Source organism: Phocoena sinus, chromosome 2 (genome assembly GCF_008692025.1).
Source record: "Phocoena sinus isolate mPhoSin1 chromosome 2, mPhoSin1.pri, whole genome shotgun sequence".
Taxonomy (NCBI): Eukaryota; Metazoa; Chordata; class Mammalia; order Artiodactyla; family Phocoenidae; genus Phocoena; species Phocoena sinus.
The window spans coordinates 84,083,516-84,103,643 of record NC_045764.1 but is presented as its reverse complement, the minus strand read 5'-3'; the positions used below and the strand labels follow the sequence as shown (position 1 = coordinate 84,103,643).

At 39.4% G+C, this 20,128-nt stretch overlaps 1 protein-coding gene across 3 annotated transcripts in view; it reads right to left on the bottom strand.

Moving 5' to 3' along the window:
* The window catches only part of TRPM7 (transient receptor potential cation channel subfamily M member 7), a 121,536-nt gene extending 104,590 nt beyond the window's left edge, over positions 1-16,946 (bottom strand). For 2 of the 3 annotated variants that reach the window (XM_032621936.1, XM_032621935.1), the window contains exon 1: positions 16,681-16,924. In XM_032621936.1, coding sequence (XP_032477827.1) covers positions 16,681-16,683 — 3 coding nt within the window. In that variant the 5' untranslated portion in view covers positions 16,684-16,924. Of the gene's footprint in view, positions 1-16,680 lie in introns of all 3 variants that reach the window. The other variant, XM_032621934.1, reaches the window with a different exon arrangement.
* Positions 16,947-20,128: the final 3,182 nt, after the last annotated feature.

The window sequence follows — 20,128 nt, the reverse complement described above, 5'->3', positions numbered from 1 at the left end:
ATATGCTGTCTACAAGAGACCCACTTCAGACCTAGGGACACATACAGACAGAAAGTGAGGAGATGGAAAAAGATATTCCATGGAAATGGAAATCAAAAGAAAGCTGGAGTAGCTATACTCATATCAGATAAGATAAAATAGACTTTAAAATAAAGAATATTACAAGAGACAAGGAAGGACACTACATAATGATCAAAGGATCAATCCAAGAAGAAGATATAACAATTATAAATATATATGCATCCAACATAGGAGCACCTCAATATATAAGGCAACTGCTAACAGTTATAAAAGAGGAAATCAACAGTAACACATAATAGTGGGGGACTTTAACACTTTACTTACACAAATGGACAGATCATCCAAAAATGAAAATAAATAAGGAAACAGAAGCTTTAAATGGCACAACAGACAACAGAGATTTAATTGATATTTATAGGACATTCCATCCAAAAACAGCAGATTACACTTTCTTCTCAAGTGCGCAAGGAATATTCTCCGGGATAGATCACATCTTGGGTCACAAATCAAGCCTCAGTAAATTTAAGAAAACTGAAATCATATCAGTATCTTTTCTGACCACAACGCTATGAGATTAGAAATGAATTACAGGGGAAAAAACGTAAAAAACACAAACACATAGAGGCTAAATAATACATTACTAAATAACCAAGAGATCACTGAAGAAATCAAAGAGGAAATCAAAAAATACCTAGAGACAAATGACAATGAAAGCACAATGAATCAAAACCTATGGGATGAAGCAAAAGCAGTTCTTAGAGGGAAGTTTATAGCTATACAAGCCTACCTCAAGAAACAAGAAAAATCTCAAGTAAACAATCTAACCTTACACCTAAAGGAACTAGAGAAAGAAGAACAAACAAAACCCAAAGTTAGCAGAAGGAAAGAAATCATAAAGATCAGAGCAGAAATAAATGAAATACAAACAAAAAAACAATAGCAAAGATCAATAAAACTAAAAGCTGGTTCTTTGAGAAGATAAACAAAATTGATAAACCATTAGCCAGACTCATCGAGAAAAAGAGGGAGAGGACTCAAATCAATAAAAGTAGAAATGAAAAAGAAGTTACAACAGACACTGCAGAAATACAAAGCATCCTAAGAGACTACTACAAGCAACTCTATGCCAATCAAATGGACAACCTGGAAGAAATGGACAAATTCTTAGAAAGGTATAACCTTCCAAGACTGAACCAGGAAGAAACAGAAAATATGAACAGACCAATCACAAGTAATGAAATTGAAACCGTGAATAAAAATCTTCCAACAAACAGAAGTCCAGGACCAGATGGCTTCACAACTGAATTCCATCAAACATTTAGAGAAGAGCTAACACCCATCCTTCTCAAACTTCCAAACAATTGCAGAGGAAGGAACACTCCCAAACTCATTCTATGAGGCCACCATCACCCTGATACCAAAACCAGACAAAGACACTACAAAATAAGAAAATTACAGACCATATATCACTGATGAATATAGATGCAAAACTCCTCAACAAAATACTAGCAAACAGAATCCAACAACACATTAAAAGGATCATACACAATGATCAAGCGGGACTTATCCCAGGGATGCAAGGATTCTTCAACATATGCAAATCAATCAATGTGATACACTTTATTAACAAACTGTATAATAAAAGCCATGATTGTCTCAATAGATGCAGAAAAAGCTTTTGACAAAACTCAACACCCATTTATCATAAAAACTCTCCAGAAAGTGGGCACAGAGGGAAACTACCTCAACATAATAAAGGCCATATAGGACAAACCCACAGCAAACATCATTCTCAATGGTGAAAAACTGAAAGCATTTCCTCTCAGATCAGGAACAAGACAAGGATGTCCACTCTCACCACTATTATTCAACATAGTTTTGGAAGTCCTAGCCACGGCAATCAGAGAAGAAAAAGAAATAAAAGGAATACAAATTGGGAAAAGAAGAAGTAAAACTGTCACTGTTTGCAGATGACATGACATTATACATAGAGAATCCTAAAAATGCCACCAGAACACTACTAGACCTAATTAATGAATCTGGTAAAGTTGCAGGATACAAAATTAATGCACAGAAATCTCTTGCATTCCTATACACTAATGATGAAAAATCTGAACCAGAAATTATGGAAACAATCCCATTTACCATTGCAACAAAAAGAATAAAATACCTAGGAATAAACCTAACTAGGGAGACAAAAGACCTGTATGCAGAAAACTATAAGACACTGAGGAAAGAAATTAAAGATACCAACAGATGGAGAGATATACCATGTTCTTGGATTGGAAGAATCAATATTGTGAAAATGACTACACTACCCAAAGCAATCTACAGATTCAATGCAATCCCTATCAAATTACCAATGGCATTTTTTATGGAACTAGAACAAATCAACTTAAAATTTGTATGGAGACACAAAAGACCCCGAACAGCCAAAGCAGTCTTGAGGGAAAAAAACAGAGCCGGAGGAATCAGACTCCCTGACTTCACACTATACTACAAAGCTACAGTAATCAAGACAATATGATACTGGCACAAAAACAGAAACATAGATCAATGGAACAAGACAGAAAGCCCAGAGATAAACCCATGCACTTATGGTCAACTAATCTATGACAATGGAGGCAAGGATATACAATGGAGAAAAGACAGTCTCTTCAATAAGTGGTGCTGGGAGAACTGGACAGCTACATATAAAAGAATGAAATTAGAACACTCCCTAACACCATACACAAAAATAAATTCAAAATGGATTCCCGACCTAAATGTAAGACCGGACACTATAAAACTCTTAGAGGAAAACATAGGAAGAACACTCTTTGACATAAATCACAGCAAGATCTTTTTTGATCCACCTCCTAGAGTAATGAAAATAAAAACAGAAATAAACAAATGGGACCCAATGAAACTTCAAAGTTTTTGCACAGCAAAGGAAACCATAAACAAGACGAAAAGACAACCCTCAGAATGGGAGAAGTATTTGCAGACAAATCAATGGACAAAGGATTAATCTCCAAAATATATAAACAGCTCATGCAGCTAAATATTAAAGAAACGAACAACCCAATCCAAAAATGGGCAGAAGACCTAAATACACATTTCTCCAAAGAAGAGATACAGATGGCCAAGAAGCACATGAAAAGCTGCTCAACATCACTAATTATTAGAGAAATGCAAATCAAAACTACAATGAGGTATCACCTCATACGAGTTAGAATGGCCATTATCAGAAAATCTACAAACAACAAATGCTGGAGAGGGTGTGGAGAAAAGGGAACCCTCTTGCACTGTTGGTGGTAATGTAAATTGATACAGCCACTATGGAGAACAGTATGGAGGTTCCTTAAAAAACTAAAAATAGAATTACCATATGATCCAGCAATCCCACTACTGGGCATATACCCAAAGAAAACCATAATTCAAAAAGACACATGCACCCCGATGTTCACTGCAGCACTATTTACAATAGCCAGGTCATGGAAGCAACCTAAATGCCCATTGACAGACAAATGGATAAAGAAGTTGTGGTACATATATACAATGGAATATTACTCAGTCCTAAAAAAGGGACAAAATTGAGTCATTTGTTGAGACGTGGATGGATCTAGAGACTGTCATACAGAGTGAAGTAAATCAGAAAGAGAAAAACAAATATCGTATATTAACACACGTATGTGGAACCTAGAACAATGGTACAGATGAACCGGTTTGCAGGGCAGAAGTTGAGAGACAGATGTAGAGAACAAACGTATGGACACCAAGAGGGGAAAACCGCAGTGGGGTGGGGGATGGTGGTATGCTGAATTGGGCGATTGGGATTGACATGTATACACTGATGTGTATAAAACTGATGACTAATAAGAACCTGCAGTATAAAAAAAAAAAAAAAACTAATACTAAACTCTCTTTGGGTTAATTTGTATGGAAATATGTTAATATAAATGTTTCAGACATTACATGAAATTTCTAAAAATCTTGTATGTTCTGATATAATGTTATAAGTCATAATTATAGTTATTACTTTAAAATATATATCTCAGAAATAACTAAATTTCCTTGTCAACTGCATTATTATGAACTTTCATAAAATCTTTAACCGTGGTCATTTTTAAGTCTTTTTTCATTTACAGACAGTTCTAGATGTACTCTGATGCTTTTCCAAATATGTTCCTATAAAAGGGTTTCATCTTCAAGGAATTCATGGAAAAGACTCTGACAAGTACAGGTTTCTGGTAACTGATTATACTGCTGAACTGAATGAATAAGCATTTTCAGAACTCTAATGGAAAACTGATGAATTCATAAAAGTGCTAACAAAAGATCAAGATAAAAAAAATTAATTACATGGGACTGAGTGAACTGATTAGGATGATTATAATTTTTGTGACTTTCTGTTTGAATTAAAAAAAAAAAAAAACTACCCCAGAAGGACTCAGAGGCAAAAAACATACAAATCAATTTTCACTGCAAAGTAAAGGAGCTGTTACAGTAGAGGATTACTGGACTGAATGTCAATATTATGACATAGTATGAGTGTGTTTCGTGTTTGGTAAATTGCAGTCATTGTTGCTTTTGTTGTGGTCAAAAAAATAAATAAAAATATTTTTAAAGAAAAAAAAGAGTTGCTTTCTAATGAGGTGAAAAAAGAGGTGGGGCTAAAGAGTTTTAGATGTAGATTAACAAAAGTTATTTTTCCTGCAGGTTTCCTATAGCTGATAGTCACATATCCCAGCTGATAACTGCAAATCCTTCCCAATGACTGGTTTCCGCAATTTTTGAAATTCTGAGTTTCTGCTCTGCCATCAGGTATCCAATCAAATGTACCCTGGATTACAAATATATGTATATTTATATTCCCGATTTTATACTTCTTTTGCTAGACTGTATTACTGACTTTTACCAAAAGGTGGCACACTACAAACACAAATCTGAAAATTCCTAAACTTAGGAACTTTTACTAGGTAAAGTAAAAACTAACTATATCCACAGAACATTAGCAAAAGAGGGAAACTTAGGGATCACTTAGTGATCTTCAGTGGTTAAAGAGCACAGATTCTGGAGTCAGATTAACCTGTTAGAATTCTAGCTTTGTTGTTTATACTGTCGATGCAACCTTAAGCAAGTTTCTGAACTTGTACCCTCACCTATAATATAGAAAAATAACAGTACCTAATTCACAATGTTGCTCTGAAGACTACGGTCCATGTTTTAGCAAAATGCCACACACACAGTCATATTTCAACAACTCTTCAAAATTCAGTTATAAATTCTTCCTATCTGTCTCCTAGCAATAAGGGACACATATGCTATAAATAAACCTTCTAACCACATACTACTCTTCAAACAAGTCAGTAATAGCACATCCTTCTTGCCTATATGCTGAGAACAAAAATTGGGGGAAAAAAAGATTGCTCTAAAAATTCTACTTTCAAGGTAACGTGAAAATCACTCTATTTTTACAACTAAATACACTCTATGGTTCTATATATTAATATTAGAAAGGAGCTTCCAGCTATGGAGGTTCTACTGGATTAACCCTCCCACAGATAACCATAAACTCTGGACAAAATAAAAATTAACAACAACAACAAAAAACAACTACTTAATGGCACTGGAGAGGCAACCAAAAGCAAGCAGAAATCAGATGAAGTCTGTACTTAGGATAAAGGGACAGCACTGAGCGAGTTTCCCATTTTTTGCCTAAGACAGGCCCCATTCCACATCTACTAAGTAGCTAAAACTCCAATAGAAATCCCACAGTCTTACTCGCTTGAAGAACCAGAACAGCAACTTCAAGGTGACAACAGCAGCTGGAAAGTGATGGGAAAAGTGACTCTGCAAAGGGCAGAGTCACAGAAAGGGAAGCTTAAATGCTGCACAATAACTGTTCAAATCTAGCTGACCCATGAAGTACGTACACATGGGGCAGATTTCAAGCATGTCAGTTAAGAATAAAATAACTGAACAGATATTTTTGCTGCCCACCGAAGGAGACACAGTTTGGAATTTGAGTACAGTCAAGTTAATCAACTACTATCCTAGTCTGCTTTGACTGCTGTAACAAATACTGGAAGACTTAACTGTGGTTTCAACAACCAAAATTCATTTTCTCACTTCTAGAGACTGGAATCCAAGATTAAGGTGCTAGTAAGGTCTGTGTCTGGTGAGAGCCCCCTCCTTGGGTTGCAGACAGCTGTCTTTTCACTGTGTCGGGGAGAGGGAGCAAGCTCTCTGGTGTCTCTTCATGTAAGGACCCTACCTTCATCACCTCATCTAACTCTAATTACCTCCACAAAGCCCCATCTTTAAATACCATCAACACTGAATTCTGGGAAGACACAAACATTCAGTCCATAACAACTACTTTAAAAAACAATATCAGTAGTCTTCAGAGGACTATAACAGAACCCAGAGTCTCTCCAAGGTAACATTCACAACACCTATGATAACAATCCAAAATTACCAGATATAAGAAGAAACAGGAAAATGTGACCCATACTCAAGAGAAAAGGCAATCAAATTAAGAGGAAGTTTGCCTACTAATAAAATGCAATAGCTTAAAAAAGTTAAATGACACTACAGATCTAGAAATTTTGAGTTACATGATAATTTTGTACATAGGTCAACATGCCTGCCAGCAACAGCACAATGACAAAGAAAAATTAAGGCTAGCCTGAAGCAAAATGTTGAAAACAGCTGGCACTCTTTGACTTCCTCTGTCAGAGTCCTATTTATTTGATCTCCTGGCACTCCCACAGGCCCTTACGCTAGAGTTCTGCTCTTGTGCTTAATTGGCTGCCAACCACTTAACTAATTAATAATTACATATTACTGATAATTCAAATGTGAACCCTCTGAACAGGTTTTAAAGACACTGTTGAAAAGCTTCTGTGGAATGATAAACAGTTGGGGAAGTTTTCTATATTAAAAAATAAACAGGGCTTCCCTGGTGGCGCAGTGGTTGAGAGTCTGCCTGCCGATGCAGGGGACACGGGTTCATGCCGTGGTCTGGGAAGATCCCACATGCCGCGGAGCGGCTGGGCCCGTGAGCCATGGCCGCTGAGCCTGCACGTCCGGAGCCTGTGCTCCGCAACGGGAGAGGCCACAACAGTGAGAGGCCCGCGTACCGCAAAAAAAATAATAATAAAAATAAATAAACAGAATCAGATTCAGACCATGACTATGTTTGTAAAGAGTCCAACTACTATAACCCATCTTATTTTCTGTTGGTTTTGCTGTCCTGCTGACCTCGTGGAGGTTGCTACCCTGACTGCTTACCAGCCCAATACTGCCCTCAATTTAAGGGATAGAAAATGTTTGATAAAGATAAGTATGAGCAGTTGCCATCATGCCATACCATCGAGTCCAAGACATTAAATAACTGAAGACTAGACATTGGGTCTAAAAAGTGACCAACCTCCATTTAGCTCAAACAGCAGTAATTTTTTCCTCAGGTATTCCAGATAAAGTCTTACCCAGAATAATTCATTTTTACCATAAAGAATTATTATTAAAATGAAAAGGGATCAAAATTCATCATTTTAGGAGAAAAAAAGATAAGTATGTTGGCAAAAAAAAAAAAATTAAATTTCTTACACTAACTCAAGAAATTTTACCAGACTCCTAAGACTGCTAAAAAATCCAAATAAATATATTGACACAAAAGACAAACAGAACAACTGAGTAAATCACTTAGAAACTTGCACTTAAGGAAACTTGGTGTGTGACAGACAGAGCAATACAAATCAGGAGATAATACCAATATACTATATGTATATGAACTATCACACTAGAATTCAAAATGAATACTAGATGGGTTAATAAAGTCATAACTTTAAAACTTCTACCAAAAAATAAATAACTCTATAACCTCAAGATAAGAAAAAGCACGTGCTATAAAGAAAATACTGATAAATTATTACACTAAAATTAAAAACCAATGTACACCAACAACCCAAAAATAAGTAAATAGCCCACCATTAACAAAGTAAAAATTTCTTTTTTTTTTTTGCGGTATGTGGGCCTCTCACTGCTGTGGCCTCTTCCGTTGCGGAACACAGGCTCCGGACGCACAGGCTCAGCGGCCATGGCTCACGGGCCCAGCCGCTCCGCGGCATGTGGGATCTTCCCGGACCGGGGCATGAACCCGTGTCCCCTGCATCGGCAGGCGGATTCTCAACCACTGCGCCACCAGGGAAGCCCCAAAGTAAAAATTTTAAAAGCTAGAGACTGAAGAAGGTATTTGTAGCTCATAAAACAAAAACAAACAAACAAAACACAAAAATTAGTATCCAGAATACATAAAGAACTTCTAGAAGTAAATAATAAAAAAGAAAAAGATAATCCATTAGAAAACTGAGCAAAGCAATTCATCAAAGAGGAGGTAACCATAGCCAAAAACTTGTAACCTGAAATGATACACAACATTATCGGTGGACAGGGACATGCAAATTAAAACAATGAGGAACTACTACACATTCATGAATCTGGCAAAATAAAAGAACCGCATCAAAAGTGCTGGCAAAGGCGTTGGGGGAAAAAAAAGAATTCTCATATACTTCTAGAGGGAGTGGACACTGCACAACTACTTTGGTCAACACTTTGGCAATATCTACAAAGATGAAGATGCACCTACCCTATGACCCAGCAATTCTACGTCTAGATATATACATCCTAGAAAAATTCTCACATGTGTACATAAGACGATACATATAAGAATGTTACATCATTATTTGTAAAAAACCTGGAAACAACCTAAATGCCCAATAAAGTAAAATGGACAACATACAGCATATTCCTATCGTGGAATAATATATAGCAGCTGAAAGGGATAAACTAAACCTTACATGTATCAACATGAATTAATCTCCAAAACCGAATGTTCATTAAAAAGAAAATAAAGAGGTCTTCCCTGGTGGCGCAGTGGTTGAAAGTCCGCCTGCCGATGCAGTGGACACGGGTTCGTGCCCCGGTCCAGGAAGATTCCGCATGCTGCGGAGCGGCTGGGTCCATGAGCCATGGCCACTGAGCCTGCGTGTCCGGAGCCTGTGCTCCGCAATGGGAGAGGCCACAACAGTGAGAGGCCAAAAAAAAAAAAAAAAAGCTATAAGGATATACTGTTCAGCACAGGAAATATATCCTGTATTTAATAATAACTTTATTTTTTTAATATCTTTATTGAAGTATAATTACTTTACAATGTTGTGTTAGTTTCTGTTGTACAACAAAGTGAATCAGACATAAATGTACATATATCCCCATATCCCGGCTTATAATAACTGTAAATGGAGTATAATCTATAAAAATATTGAATCACTATGTTGTACACCTGAAACTAATATTGTATATCAATTATATTTCAATAAAAAAAGAAAACGAAAAAAAAGATCCATAAAAAGATGTACATAATTCTATATATATCAAACATAGAAATACCAAAAGACCACTATATAGTATACATACTCTTGGTAACAACATTACAAAAGCATCCAAAGGAACAATAAAGGCTAAATTTAGGATAAAAGTTATGTCTGAAAAAGTAGAAAGTGGAATGGGATTTTGATGGGGTACATCAAATTTTGTCTGTAATATTTTATTTCTTAAGCTGGGTGATAAGCACTGTCTGCTATATTATGATCTACACACCTGAATTCCATAACAAAAAAAACCAGCAAAGAACTCAAATTATATACATTTATTTTAAAATATTATGTACTTTCAGTCAAATAGTATACAATTTAAATTCTGCACCTTTTTTCCTGGCTCCTTATTACCTAATATTTTTTCAAAAGCAACAGCATCTGTCGAATTAAATGGATCTATCACATATACCTAATTCAATGACCATTGATTGATATGTTTTCAGATGATACCACAAAAATTAATCTGAAAAAGAGAAATCTAAAGAAGTATTGGACATTCTCTATTACAAATCTTGAGCCTTCATATTGGAGTAAACCATAACAACCTATTCTGTCCCTGAGTAGTGTGATGATACTTTGTTGATACACTCATTATAGGCATCTATAGTTTTTATTAATGAGTTCTACCTATAACAAAATCTATTTAGTTTAGTTAATGACTTTTCCAATCTATTAAGGATTCCCTCAGAATAGTAAATCTCTGCACTTCGTCAAAATACCATGTAAACAACTGAGTTATAAATAACCTATCCTAAAGTTATTACATAGAAATTTGGTAGTAAAGGAAATTCTACTAAGCTTTACAGCATTTAAAGAAAATATGGTATGACAAAATTTTTTTAAAGGTGACACATCTTTTTTTTTTTTTTTTAAAAGGATGCACCTTGCCTTTATTGAAGAGTCTTTAAAGAATTCAGTAGCTTACTTCGTATTTTTTTTAACATCTTTATTGGGGTATAATTGCTTTACAATGGTGTGTTAGTTTCTGCTTCATAACAAAGTGAATCAGTTATACATATACATATGTTCCCATATCTCTTCCCTCTTGCATCTCCCTCCCTCCCACCCACCCTATCCCACCCCTCCAGGCGGCACCAAGCCAATATCCCTGTGCCATGCGGCTGCTTCCCACTAGCTATCTACCTTACGTTTGTTAGTGTATATATGTCCATGACTCTCTCTCGCCCTGTCACAGCTCACCCTTCCCCCTCCCCATATCCTCAAGTCCGTTCTCCAGTAGGTCTGTGTCTTTATTCCTGTCTTACCCCTAGGTTCTTCATGACATTTTTTTTTCTTAAATTCCATATATATGTGTTAGCATGCGGTATTTGTCTTTTTCTTTCTGACTTACTTCACTCTGTATGACAAACTCTAGGTCTATCCACCTCATTACAAATAGCTCAATTTCGTTTCTTTTCATGGCTGAGTAATATTCCATTGTATGTACTACTCAGCCATAAATGACACATCTTTTTAAATGACCTTAACTTTTTTACTTAACAGTAACACCTGTCATCTGACATCTCACTAATAAAGATCCTTCTCCAGGTTTCTATAATTTGGCAAGTCAACACCTACTTTTCCACTTATAAGCCTTATGACCTCTGGTGAGTGGTTCTGCTTCTCTGTTCTTTATACAAATAATGGAGGACGGAAAAAGTGTCTACTTCATAATGGAGTCTTGAGAGTGATATATGTAACTGATATATGTAAAGCATTTAGAACGATGGCCACAAAATGCTAATACATGTTAGCTAATATTGTGAAAATTTGTCTAAAGCCTGTAACACACTTTGTTTAGTCAGGAGTACCTTCTGGGTAGAGCACCTTCCAGGTACTGGGTATGGTAAATTATACTTAAAAACAAGGAAGACTGCTAGTTCACATACTGAGGGGTAATTTACAGTCCCATCTTTCTATTCTAGTTAATGTTTCTCCAGTCTCCTCCTTATAGTAATAGTCTGCTTCCCAGATAACTTTCCTTCTATCATTCCTAATGTACTACCAAACTGTCAGAGAAAAGTAGGTAACTAAGCCTATTAAATTTCACTTTGCACATATTTTTCAACCACTGAACTCTGGGCTTAAGGGTGCTATATTTCTGATAATGGCTTGGCTCAAAAGCTTTTTTTCTTTCTATGAGGAGTTGGGTTTCCAAAGGATGAAGTTTTCAGAAGTCTGGCAGCTGGGATAGTTGAGGTGTTAAGTTATTAACATGTTTTCATGACGCAAGGAGGGATAAATAGTGTTTCACAGACTTTAATCCTAGTACTGCTCCTGAGGTGAAGTAGAAAAAAGATTACCATCTGCCTTTCACAGAGTAACAGTGACACTCATAAAAGAGTGTGACTTGGCAAAGATGCTTAGGTGAACAGGCAAGTCTATCAATTTCAAAGAACTGCTTACCGCCATACACCAAAATTTCTTCAACAGGGTTCTAAAACCTTTAGTCAGGAAACTAAACACATATTCCCCCAAAAGATCCAGAGTAATTTTCTAAATCCTAGGTGAACCGAACCAAAGGGTCAACAAAATATCTAAAAGTAGTAACTTAATTCAAATTAAACCAACATTTTTATAAAGATAAACTAGAAGAGGTCCAATTCTCCAAGTCACACATTTCACTTATATTCAAACTAATCTAATAATTACAAAGTCCCTTCTAAGAGTGACACACATCTAAGTGTTTTTATACCAATTCATATAAGTGACTCAGTTCAAATTCCCATAGATAGCCAAATGTTCCTCATGTTCTAAACTAATCTCAACCACTCTGAACTTTGCCTCCAGGCAACAAACTTAAAACAGGCATTTAAAGAGCAGTCTCTTAAAAAAAAACAAAACAAAATAACATTGTAAAATTTAATCATATGCTGAAAGGTTCCCCTAAAAAGAAAGGAGAAACAGAAACCCAGAGTGAAATAACTGAGCAATGGCAATAATCATCAATTGCTACTATTATGTGAATGTATGATGGGGAACTTCACAACTCAAAGATCAGGCAGCTGACAACACCAACCCACTGGTCAATCTTAACATCAAAAAAAGAAAAACAACCAGACAGCATGTGCCTCTTAATGTAATGCAATAAAAACTACACAGCACTACCTGTGAAGCAGTCTTGCCAAAACATCCAACTAGAATCTCATAGAGTCTTTAGATTAACCACTCGTTCACAGGAAATACAGAGGAGAAAGGAACATGTTACAGGATGTTATACGGATACATTCAACAAAATCCAAACTGGGAAATTCTACAGGGCAAATGATCTGGATTTTTTTTTTCATTAAATAAATGTTAAATGACAAGACCAAAAAAGCAGGGGGAGGGGATACAAGAGACTGAGATTTATCAACCAAATGCTGTGTGGACTTCTTTGGCTCCTGATTCAAACAAACCAACTGGGGAAAAAAACATGAGAAAATTAAGGAAATATACTGAATATTTAATGATATCAAAGAATTATTAACTTTAGGTGTGCTAATAGTACTGTGGATATGTTAAAGTTTTAGAGATAAACATAATGAAGTACCTGTAGATGGAACATGTCTGAGATTTGCTTTTAAATTATCCAGTTGAGGAGGAATGAGAGGGATAATAGCACAAACAATATTCACGTTTCAAACTGTTGAAAAGGGTCATGGGTATATGGTGATTCATTTTACTATTATACCTTTGTAAGTTTGAAATCTCCCACATTAGAATGTTAAAGAAAGAGATTATCAGAGTACTGTATCAAAAATATCTATGGTTGGCAAAACTCTCAAACTTAAATTTTAGAAGTGTTTGCTTCAATAGACCTTCATTTAAAAATCAAAACCAGGGACTTCCCTGGTGGCAGAGTGGTTGGGAATCCACCTGCCAATGCAGGGAACAAGAGTTCAAGCCCTGGCCCGGGAGGATCCCACATGCCACGGAGCAGCTAGGCCCATGCGCAACAACTACTGAGCCTGCACTCTAGAGCCCGCGAGCCACAATTGCTGAAGCCCGCATGCCTAGAGCCCATGCTCTGCAACGAGAGGCCACCACAGTGAGAAGCCCGTGCACTGCAACGAAGAGTAGCCCCCCCACCCCCCGCTCACTGCAACCATAGAAAGCCCGCGCAGCCATGAAGACCCAATGCAGCTATAAATAAATAAATTTGTAAAAAAAAAAAATCGAAGTCAAAAATACAATTTTAAGTACTGCCCTTAAGTATTATATTTGCACATATTAAGTAATGACTTCAACTATTACATGTTTTCATTTTATGTCTGGTTCTTCTTACTGACATTTGCTAACACACACACACACACACACACCCCTCCTCGAAAGGAACCAAGCTCTAAATATTCTAACGCCTAAACATCTCAATCAGTTCCTTCTTTTCTTCTACTACTTCTTTACGTCAAGCCCTAAATATTTTGGTCAGTCTTGCTACAGCCTCCTTATGGACTCTCTTTTCAGCTTAAACACACAGCAAGTCACCCTCCATACTGATTCCTTCAGTGGACCCCTCATCTCCAGAATAAAATCCAAACTTCTTTGCATAACATACATTGCCCTCAGAAATCTGGTCCCTGCCTAGCTTTATAACACTCCCAGACTAGTACCCCATACATCATCCCATACTCCACTCTTTCTAAACTACATACAGTACTTGTACAACAGATCTTAAGATAAATTATGGATGCTCTTTTTTTTTTTTTGGCCACACTGTACAGCTTTCAGGATCTTAGCTCCCCGACCAGGGGTCGAACTCAGGCCCTCAGCAGTGAAAGCGCCGAGTCCTAAACACTGGACCAGGGATTTCCCTGGATGCTCTTCTCTTCTAAAGCTCAGTTCCCTTAGACTAAAACCACCAATACCAAATTCTACATACCTTCTATCTCCAGGTTAATTAATTCCTATTACCTCTACTACACTCACTTCTCCTATCAGCTCCTTTGCAAGCCTAATCAGACTTTCCTTTCTCTCTCTCTGACTACCCTATACATTCAAAGTAATCTATGCAGTAATATCAAACTACCTTTTTGCTTTCTGCATATCTATACTGCCCTTCAAGACAGAGTATCACAGAGCCTGCTAGACACTAAATGTTCGTTTTGTGATGTATGCATCTCCCATTGACAACAGACAGGTAGTTCTTTTATAAATAACTGGAATGTAAGCGGTTTGAAAGTGGGAAACTTGTCTAACACATCTTTGCCACTCCAGTGCTTGGAATATATTAAACACTGTTTACCAAATGAATGAAACAAATATTTCTAATAGCCATGGTTTTTAATTTTGTAACAAAATTTATTCCACTGCAGTTTCCCTTGTGTTTCTTGGTATTTTATTTGTTTTGTGTTGTTTTCTGGTCTGTTGGCTGATTAGTTTTAAAGCAAAGGCCTTAAACAAGAGTTTACAATAAGAATTATACAGTGTAGCTACAACATACTTAGGGAAACTTTCAGGTCACAGTGTTTACCTTAAAGTTGAGGAGGCTCAACGAATTATCATTATTGGAGAACCTCAGTATTAGGTTATCCTAAGGTTTCACTGTAATTTAATTGGAAATTGTAGGGAAAAAATCACAAAACTCAATAGCAGTCAGGACCCAAGCAACGTAAAAAATAAAATCAGATTCTTAATTTCAAATTTTAAAATGAAAAATTCTCCCTGTAGAAACAACAATGCTGCATACAAACTTTGTTTCGGAGGCGGGGGGTGCATCTGCTACAAAAATGGAAAACAAACACAAGAGAAACTCTGACCACGTCAATTTTTGAAGGCTAGATTTCAAAGTGTGTAGATAGCGACATTAAGAGGCTGAACTTAACAGCACCTGAGGTAAGACTAAGAAATTGACTTTCACTAGAATGTCACTAGAAACAAAGTCATCTGGTTGCTTTAAGCAAACAGTAGGAAGCAATGGCTTTTAAGATGATGAACCGTCTTCATTTCCATTTTCTAACGTATCTAAATTTTTTCCTAAATACTTAAATGGCATGTTCAAATGTATGCTATTTACCATATAAAAAAAGGAAAACTAGACACATCACTGAACAGTATTAATGGTTTGCTTTTTTTTTAATGAAAGGCACTTTGATTCAACTTCCCCCCCCAAAATAGATTCCCTTAAAATCCACTTAAGTAATAAATGTTAAAATTTAGCGTCGGTAGAGGACCTTAACAAATCCTTCTTTTAAAAATTACGAAAAAAGGTAAAATGACGTTTTTATTGACTTTACCGAAAAATGTGGAAAATAATGGAAAGGTGTACTATTTATTCAAAGCATAACTACTTTCGTGGTTTCAATTTGTATGGTACTTGAATTAGTTTCTAGAGAAAAGTAAACCTGCCAGACTCCAGCAGAGAGAGAATTGTTTGCATGAAGCCTATCTAGTTCAACTACTGACCAGGAATACCTACCCGCTCGTCAAGTCTCTGATCTAAATGACTTTCTCTGTGAGAAATCTTCTAATTTTATTCCTGGCCTTAACAAAAACCTCTATCAGAAGGTGAAATGCGCCGCATCCCTCTCGCAACTTTGGTTTAAAACACGACCAACCCTTCTCTGGGGCAACGGATGAGGCGGTTCGACATAAATCCAGACAACACATCGCCTCGGTACCTACAGCAGCGCCCCAATAAAACCCTTAATTCTTGCTAAAGAAAATTCCAAACCAGATTTAGCGTCAATATCGTCTAATCCCTCCTCTTGGGCTCCAGAGGAAAATGGACCTGTGGAGTACACGCTGCGCAGCAAACAAGGCACAGCTCCAAAGCCGTATCCTCTATCCCGTTTTTGCTCCCTCTCAGCCCTCCCTCTGCTTCCATGCAGAACTTGAGCAGAGCATTTGGCTGCTTTATCTGCCAGCAACAAGCGCCAGGAGGAACGCGCTCCCGGGAGATGCGGAGCTTGCAGGCTGAGCGCTGCCTCTGGCGCGCTGCGGCCGCTCGGCTCTGCCAGGTCCTCCGCGGCTCCCGCCTCTGCCGCCCCGAAGAGCCCTCGCTTGAGCCCGGGCTCCGCTCAGGGGATTCCCGCGACGAGGTGTCGCGCCAGATTTGCTACCTGCTTCCTGCTCCTCACTCGCGAAAGAACTGCACTCCCGTCCCGCCACGGCAAGTCCGGAAGCCTCAAGGCAAACCGGCGGTGCATAGCCCCAGGAAGAGCGGCTCCGCGCACACACTTGCCAGCCGAGTCCTCCCCCTTCCCTGCCCGCAACCCCCAGGGCCATTCGCCCGCCTGGGCCTGCGTGGGTCCAGTACCATTCTCCTCACGGGGCGGACTCCGGAAGGGCAGCAACTCCACCTCCTCCTCCTCCGCGGCCTGTAGCCATCTATCGGGAAGCGTCTCCGGAGGCGGCAGCAGAGGCCGCCGGACAAGGACAGCCCAGGGAAACCTTCTCAGAACTAACTCAGCTCCGGCACTAGCAGCAGAAACTGAGTCTTTCATAATTGTGCGACCAACTCCGCCGGGTGACTGGCCACAGGGACGCGCCCGCGCCCGCCTCCGCCGGCGACGGGGCTGAAGACAGACCACGTGAGGGGCGCGTCGTGTGCGTAGCGCCCGCGGCCCGGGTCACGTGAGAGGCGCGCGCTCCCTCACTTACAGGCCGCCTCCATGCGCGCCGCGCGTGCGCGTCGGGCACGAGCGCCCCCAGTCCCAGCGCCTCGGGTATGCCGAGTTGGGTGAGGTGTTCTCCCCAGATCTCCGTGGGATACCTAGGCGGGACTTGCACAAACATCTGCCTCAGCTCGGGGAGTGGAACTTAAGGAAGCGATAGTTGAGGTTTAAGGTTTCAGGCCCCTGGGATCCCGCCGGGAGTTGTGGCGTGGTCTCGTCTCTGTTAACTGGGCCTGGCGTCTGCCTGCAACCCCGTAGCTGTGCCTCAGCGAGGATGGAGGCCTTCCATGTTTTTCTCTCCTAGTCCAAAATGGAAAATTATCTTGACCCAAATCATGTTCTTCCTCTAGCTTCTTCCCCTGTTTGTGCCAGCAAAAATTCTTCTGGCTTTAACTGTGGGCACTAGCCTTTCCCTCCAGAGATATCTCCCGCCGGCGCGGACACACCACACACCTGAACCTAAGACTATGGCTTTTCTGTCTTTCCTTTTCCTTTGCTCTCACACCAGCCCAGGTTTGACCATTAGGGATAGTTTACTGTTGCTTTTCACACTCCGGAAAAACGTCAAGAGTTCCTCTGTCTGATGATAATCTTATCTCTTTTTTAAAAACAGTTTTATTGGGACTTCCCTGGTGGTGCAGAGGTTAAGAACCTTCCTGCCAATGCAGGGGACACGGGTTTGAGCCCTGGTCCGGGAAAGTTCCACACGCCAGGGAGCAACTAGGCAGGTGCGCCACAACTACTGAGCCCGCAAGCCTAGAGTCTGTGCTCTGCAACGAGAGAAGCCACCTCGATCACCTCGATGAGGCACCTGTGCACTGCAACTAGAGAAAGCCTGTGAGCAGCAATAAAGACCCAATACAGCCAAAAATAAATAAAGTAAAATTATTTTTAAAAACAGCTTTATTGAGGAATAATTGACATGTCAATTAAGTAACCTATGCCTATTTAAATGTACAATTGGACAAGTATTGACATATTTATACACCCATGAAATCGTCACACTCAAGACAGTGAACGTATTCATTACCTCACACTTTCCTTCTGCCCTTTATAATTCTTCCATCCTGTCCCTCCCCATCTCCATCCTTTAGCAACTACTGATCTGCTTTCACTCGCTATAGATTAGTTTGCATATTCTAAAGTTTTATGTAGTGGAATTATACCATATGTACTTTTCTGGGGGAAGGGAGAGGAGGTCTGGCTTCTTTCACTCAGCATAGCTATAACCTTGTAAACCTTTTAAAACACAATTCACTGAAGTAGGATCTTCTCTTCAACAAAACTGATCCACCCATTTTCCCTAACAAGCTTTGGCCATACTTGTGAACAATCTTCAATTACAGACATACCCTGGAGATATTTCAAGTTCCATTCCAGACCACTGCAATAAAGTGAATATTGCACTAAACTGTGTCACATAAATGTTTGGGTTTCCCAGTGCATATAAAAGTTATGTTTACACTATACTGAGGTCATTAAGTGTACAATAGCATTATGTCTAAAAAAAACTACATACCTTAATTTAAAAATACTTTATTGCTTTGAAAATAGTATCTTTGGGCTTCCCTGGTGGCACAGTGGTTGAGAGTCCGCCTGCCGATGCAGGGGACACGGGTTCGTGCCCCGGTCCGGGAAGATCCCACATGCCGCAGAGCGGCTGGGCCCGTGAGCCATGGCCGCTGAGCCTGCGCGTCCTGAGCCTGTGCTCCGCAACAGGAGAGGCCACAGCAGTGAGAGGCCCGCGTACCACAAAAAAAAAAAAAATAGTATCTTTGAAGAGCAATAAAATGAAGTGCAATAAAACAAGGTATGCCTGTATTGTATATTCCTTCCCCATCTCACAGGTCCAGCAGGACCAAGGTTTAAAAAATGGTGTTTTTTTTTCTTTTTTTTTCTTTTTGGCGGTATTGGGTCTTTGTTGCTGAGCGCAGGCTTTTCCCTAATTATGGAGAGCGGGGGCTACTCTTCGCTGCTGTACGTGGGCTTCTCATTGCGGTGGCTTCACTTGTTGCAGAGCACAGGCTCTAGGCGCTTGGGCTTCAGTAGTGGCACGCAGGCTCAGTAGTTGTGGCTCGCAGGCTCTAGAGCACAAGCTCAGTAGTTGTGGCTCACTTAGTTGCCCCGCGGCATGTGGGCTCTTCCCAGGCCAGGGGTTGAACCCATGTCCCCTGCATTGGCAGGCAGATTCTTAACCACTGCGCCACCAGGGAAGTCCTAAAAAAAAGTTTTAAAACATGTGTCATACCTTTCCTACTAGATTGTCAGCCCCTTGGGGCAGGGATCTAAATGTTTATTTTCTAGATCTCAGCTGGGCCTACACACTTCCTGCCTTTAGGGAGTTTATAATCTAGAAGGTGGAAACAAACCAGAAAATCAAAATAAAATGAGATAAGAGTGCTCTGTTCTCCTTGGTCTTTGTGTCTCTGGCCTTTTTGTACCCACAAGTCCCCTTGCTTGGATGGTGTAGAAAAGAAACAAGAATAGCTCAATGATAGTTGGTCTCCAGAAACTTTTGGTAAATTGGAGCATTTAGTTTAGAGTTAGAAATGTTGCTTGCCATTTCAGTAAACAGCGAATGTTGCCCATGATCAAGCCATCAGCCACTATCACCTTGTGCTCTGAGGGGAATTCAGGATAAAGAAAGACAGGATACTGGCTCTAGATAGTTAAGATGCATATCAAAGGAATAATTTCAATGAGCCCAGACCCTTATTTATTTATTTGGCTACATCGGGTCTTAGTTGCGGCATGCGGGATCTTTCATTGCGGCACACGGGCATCTCTCTAGTTGTGGTGCACAGGCTCAGTAGTTGCGGCATGTGGGCTCTAGAGCACTCAGGCTTAGTTGCCCCGCGGCATGTGGGATCTTATTCCCCCCCCCCCCGCCAGGGATTGAACTGGCATCACCTGTATTGGAAGGCGGATTCTCAACCACTGGACCACCAGGGAAGTCCCTCAATGAGCCCAGACTCTTGCATCTTCCCATACATAGAAAAGCACTAACATCATTAACTTGAGATGTCTGTTTTTTTGTAATTAGCAGTAATGTTTTGATGTTCGACTACATGTCTTTTTCTAGCAAAGACT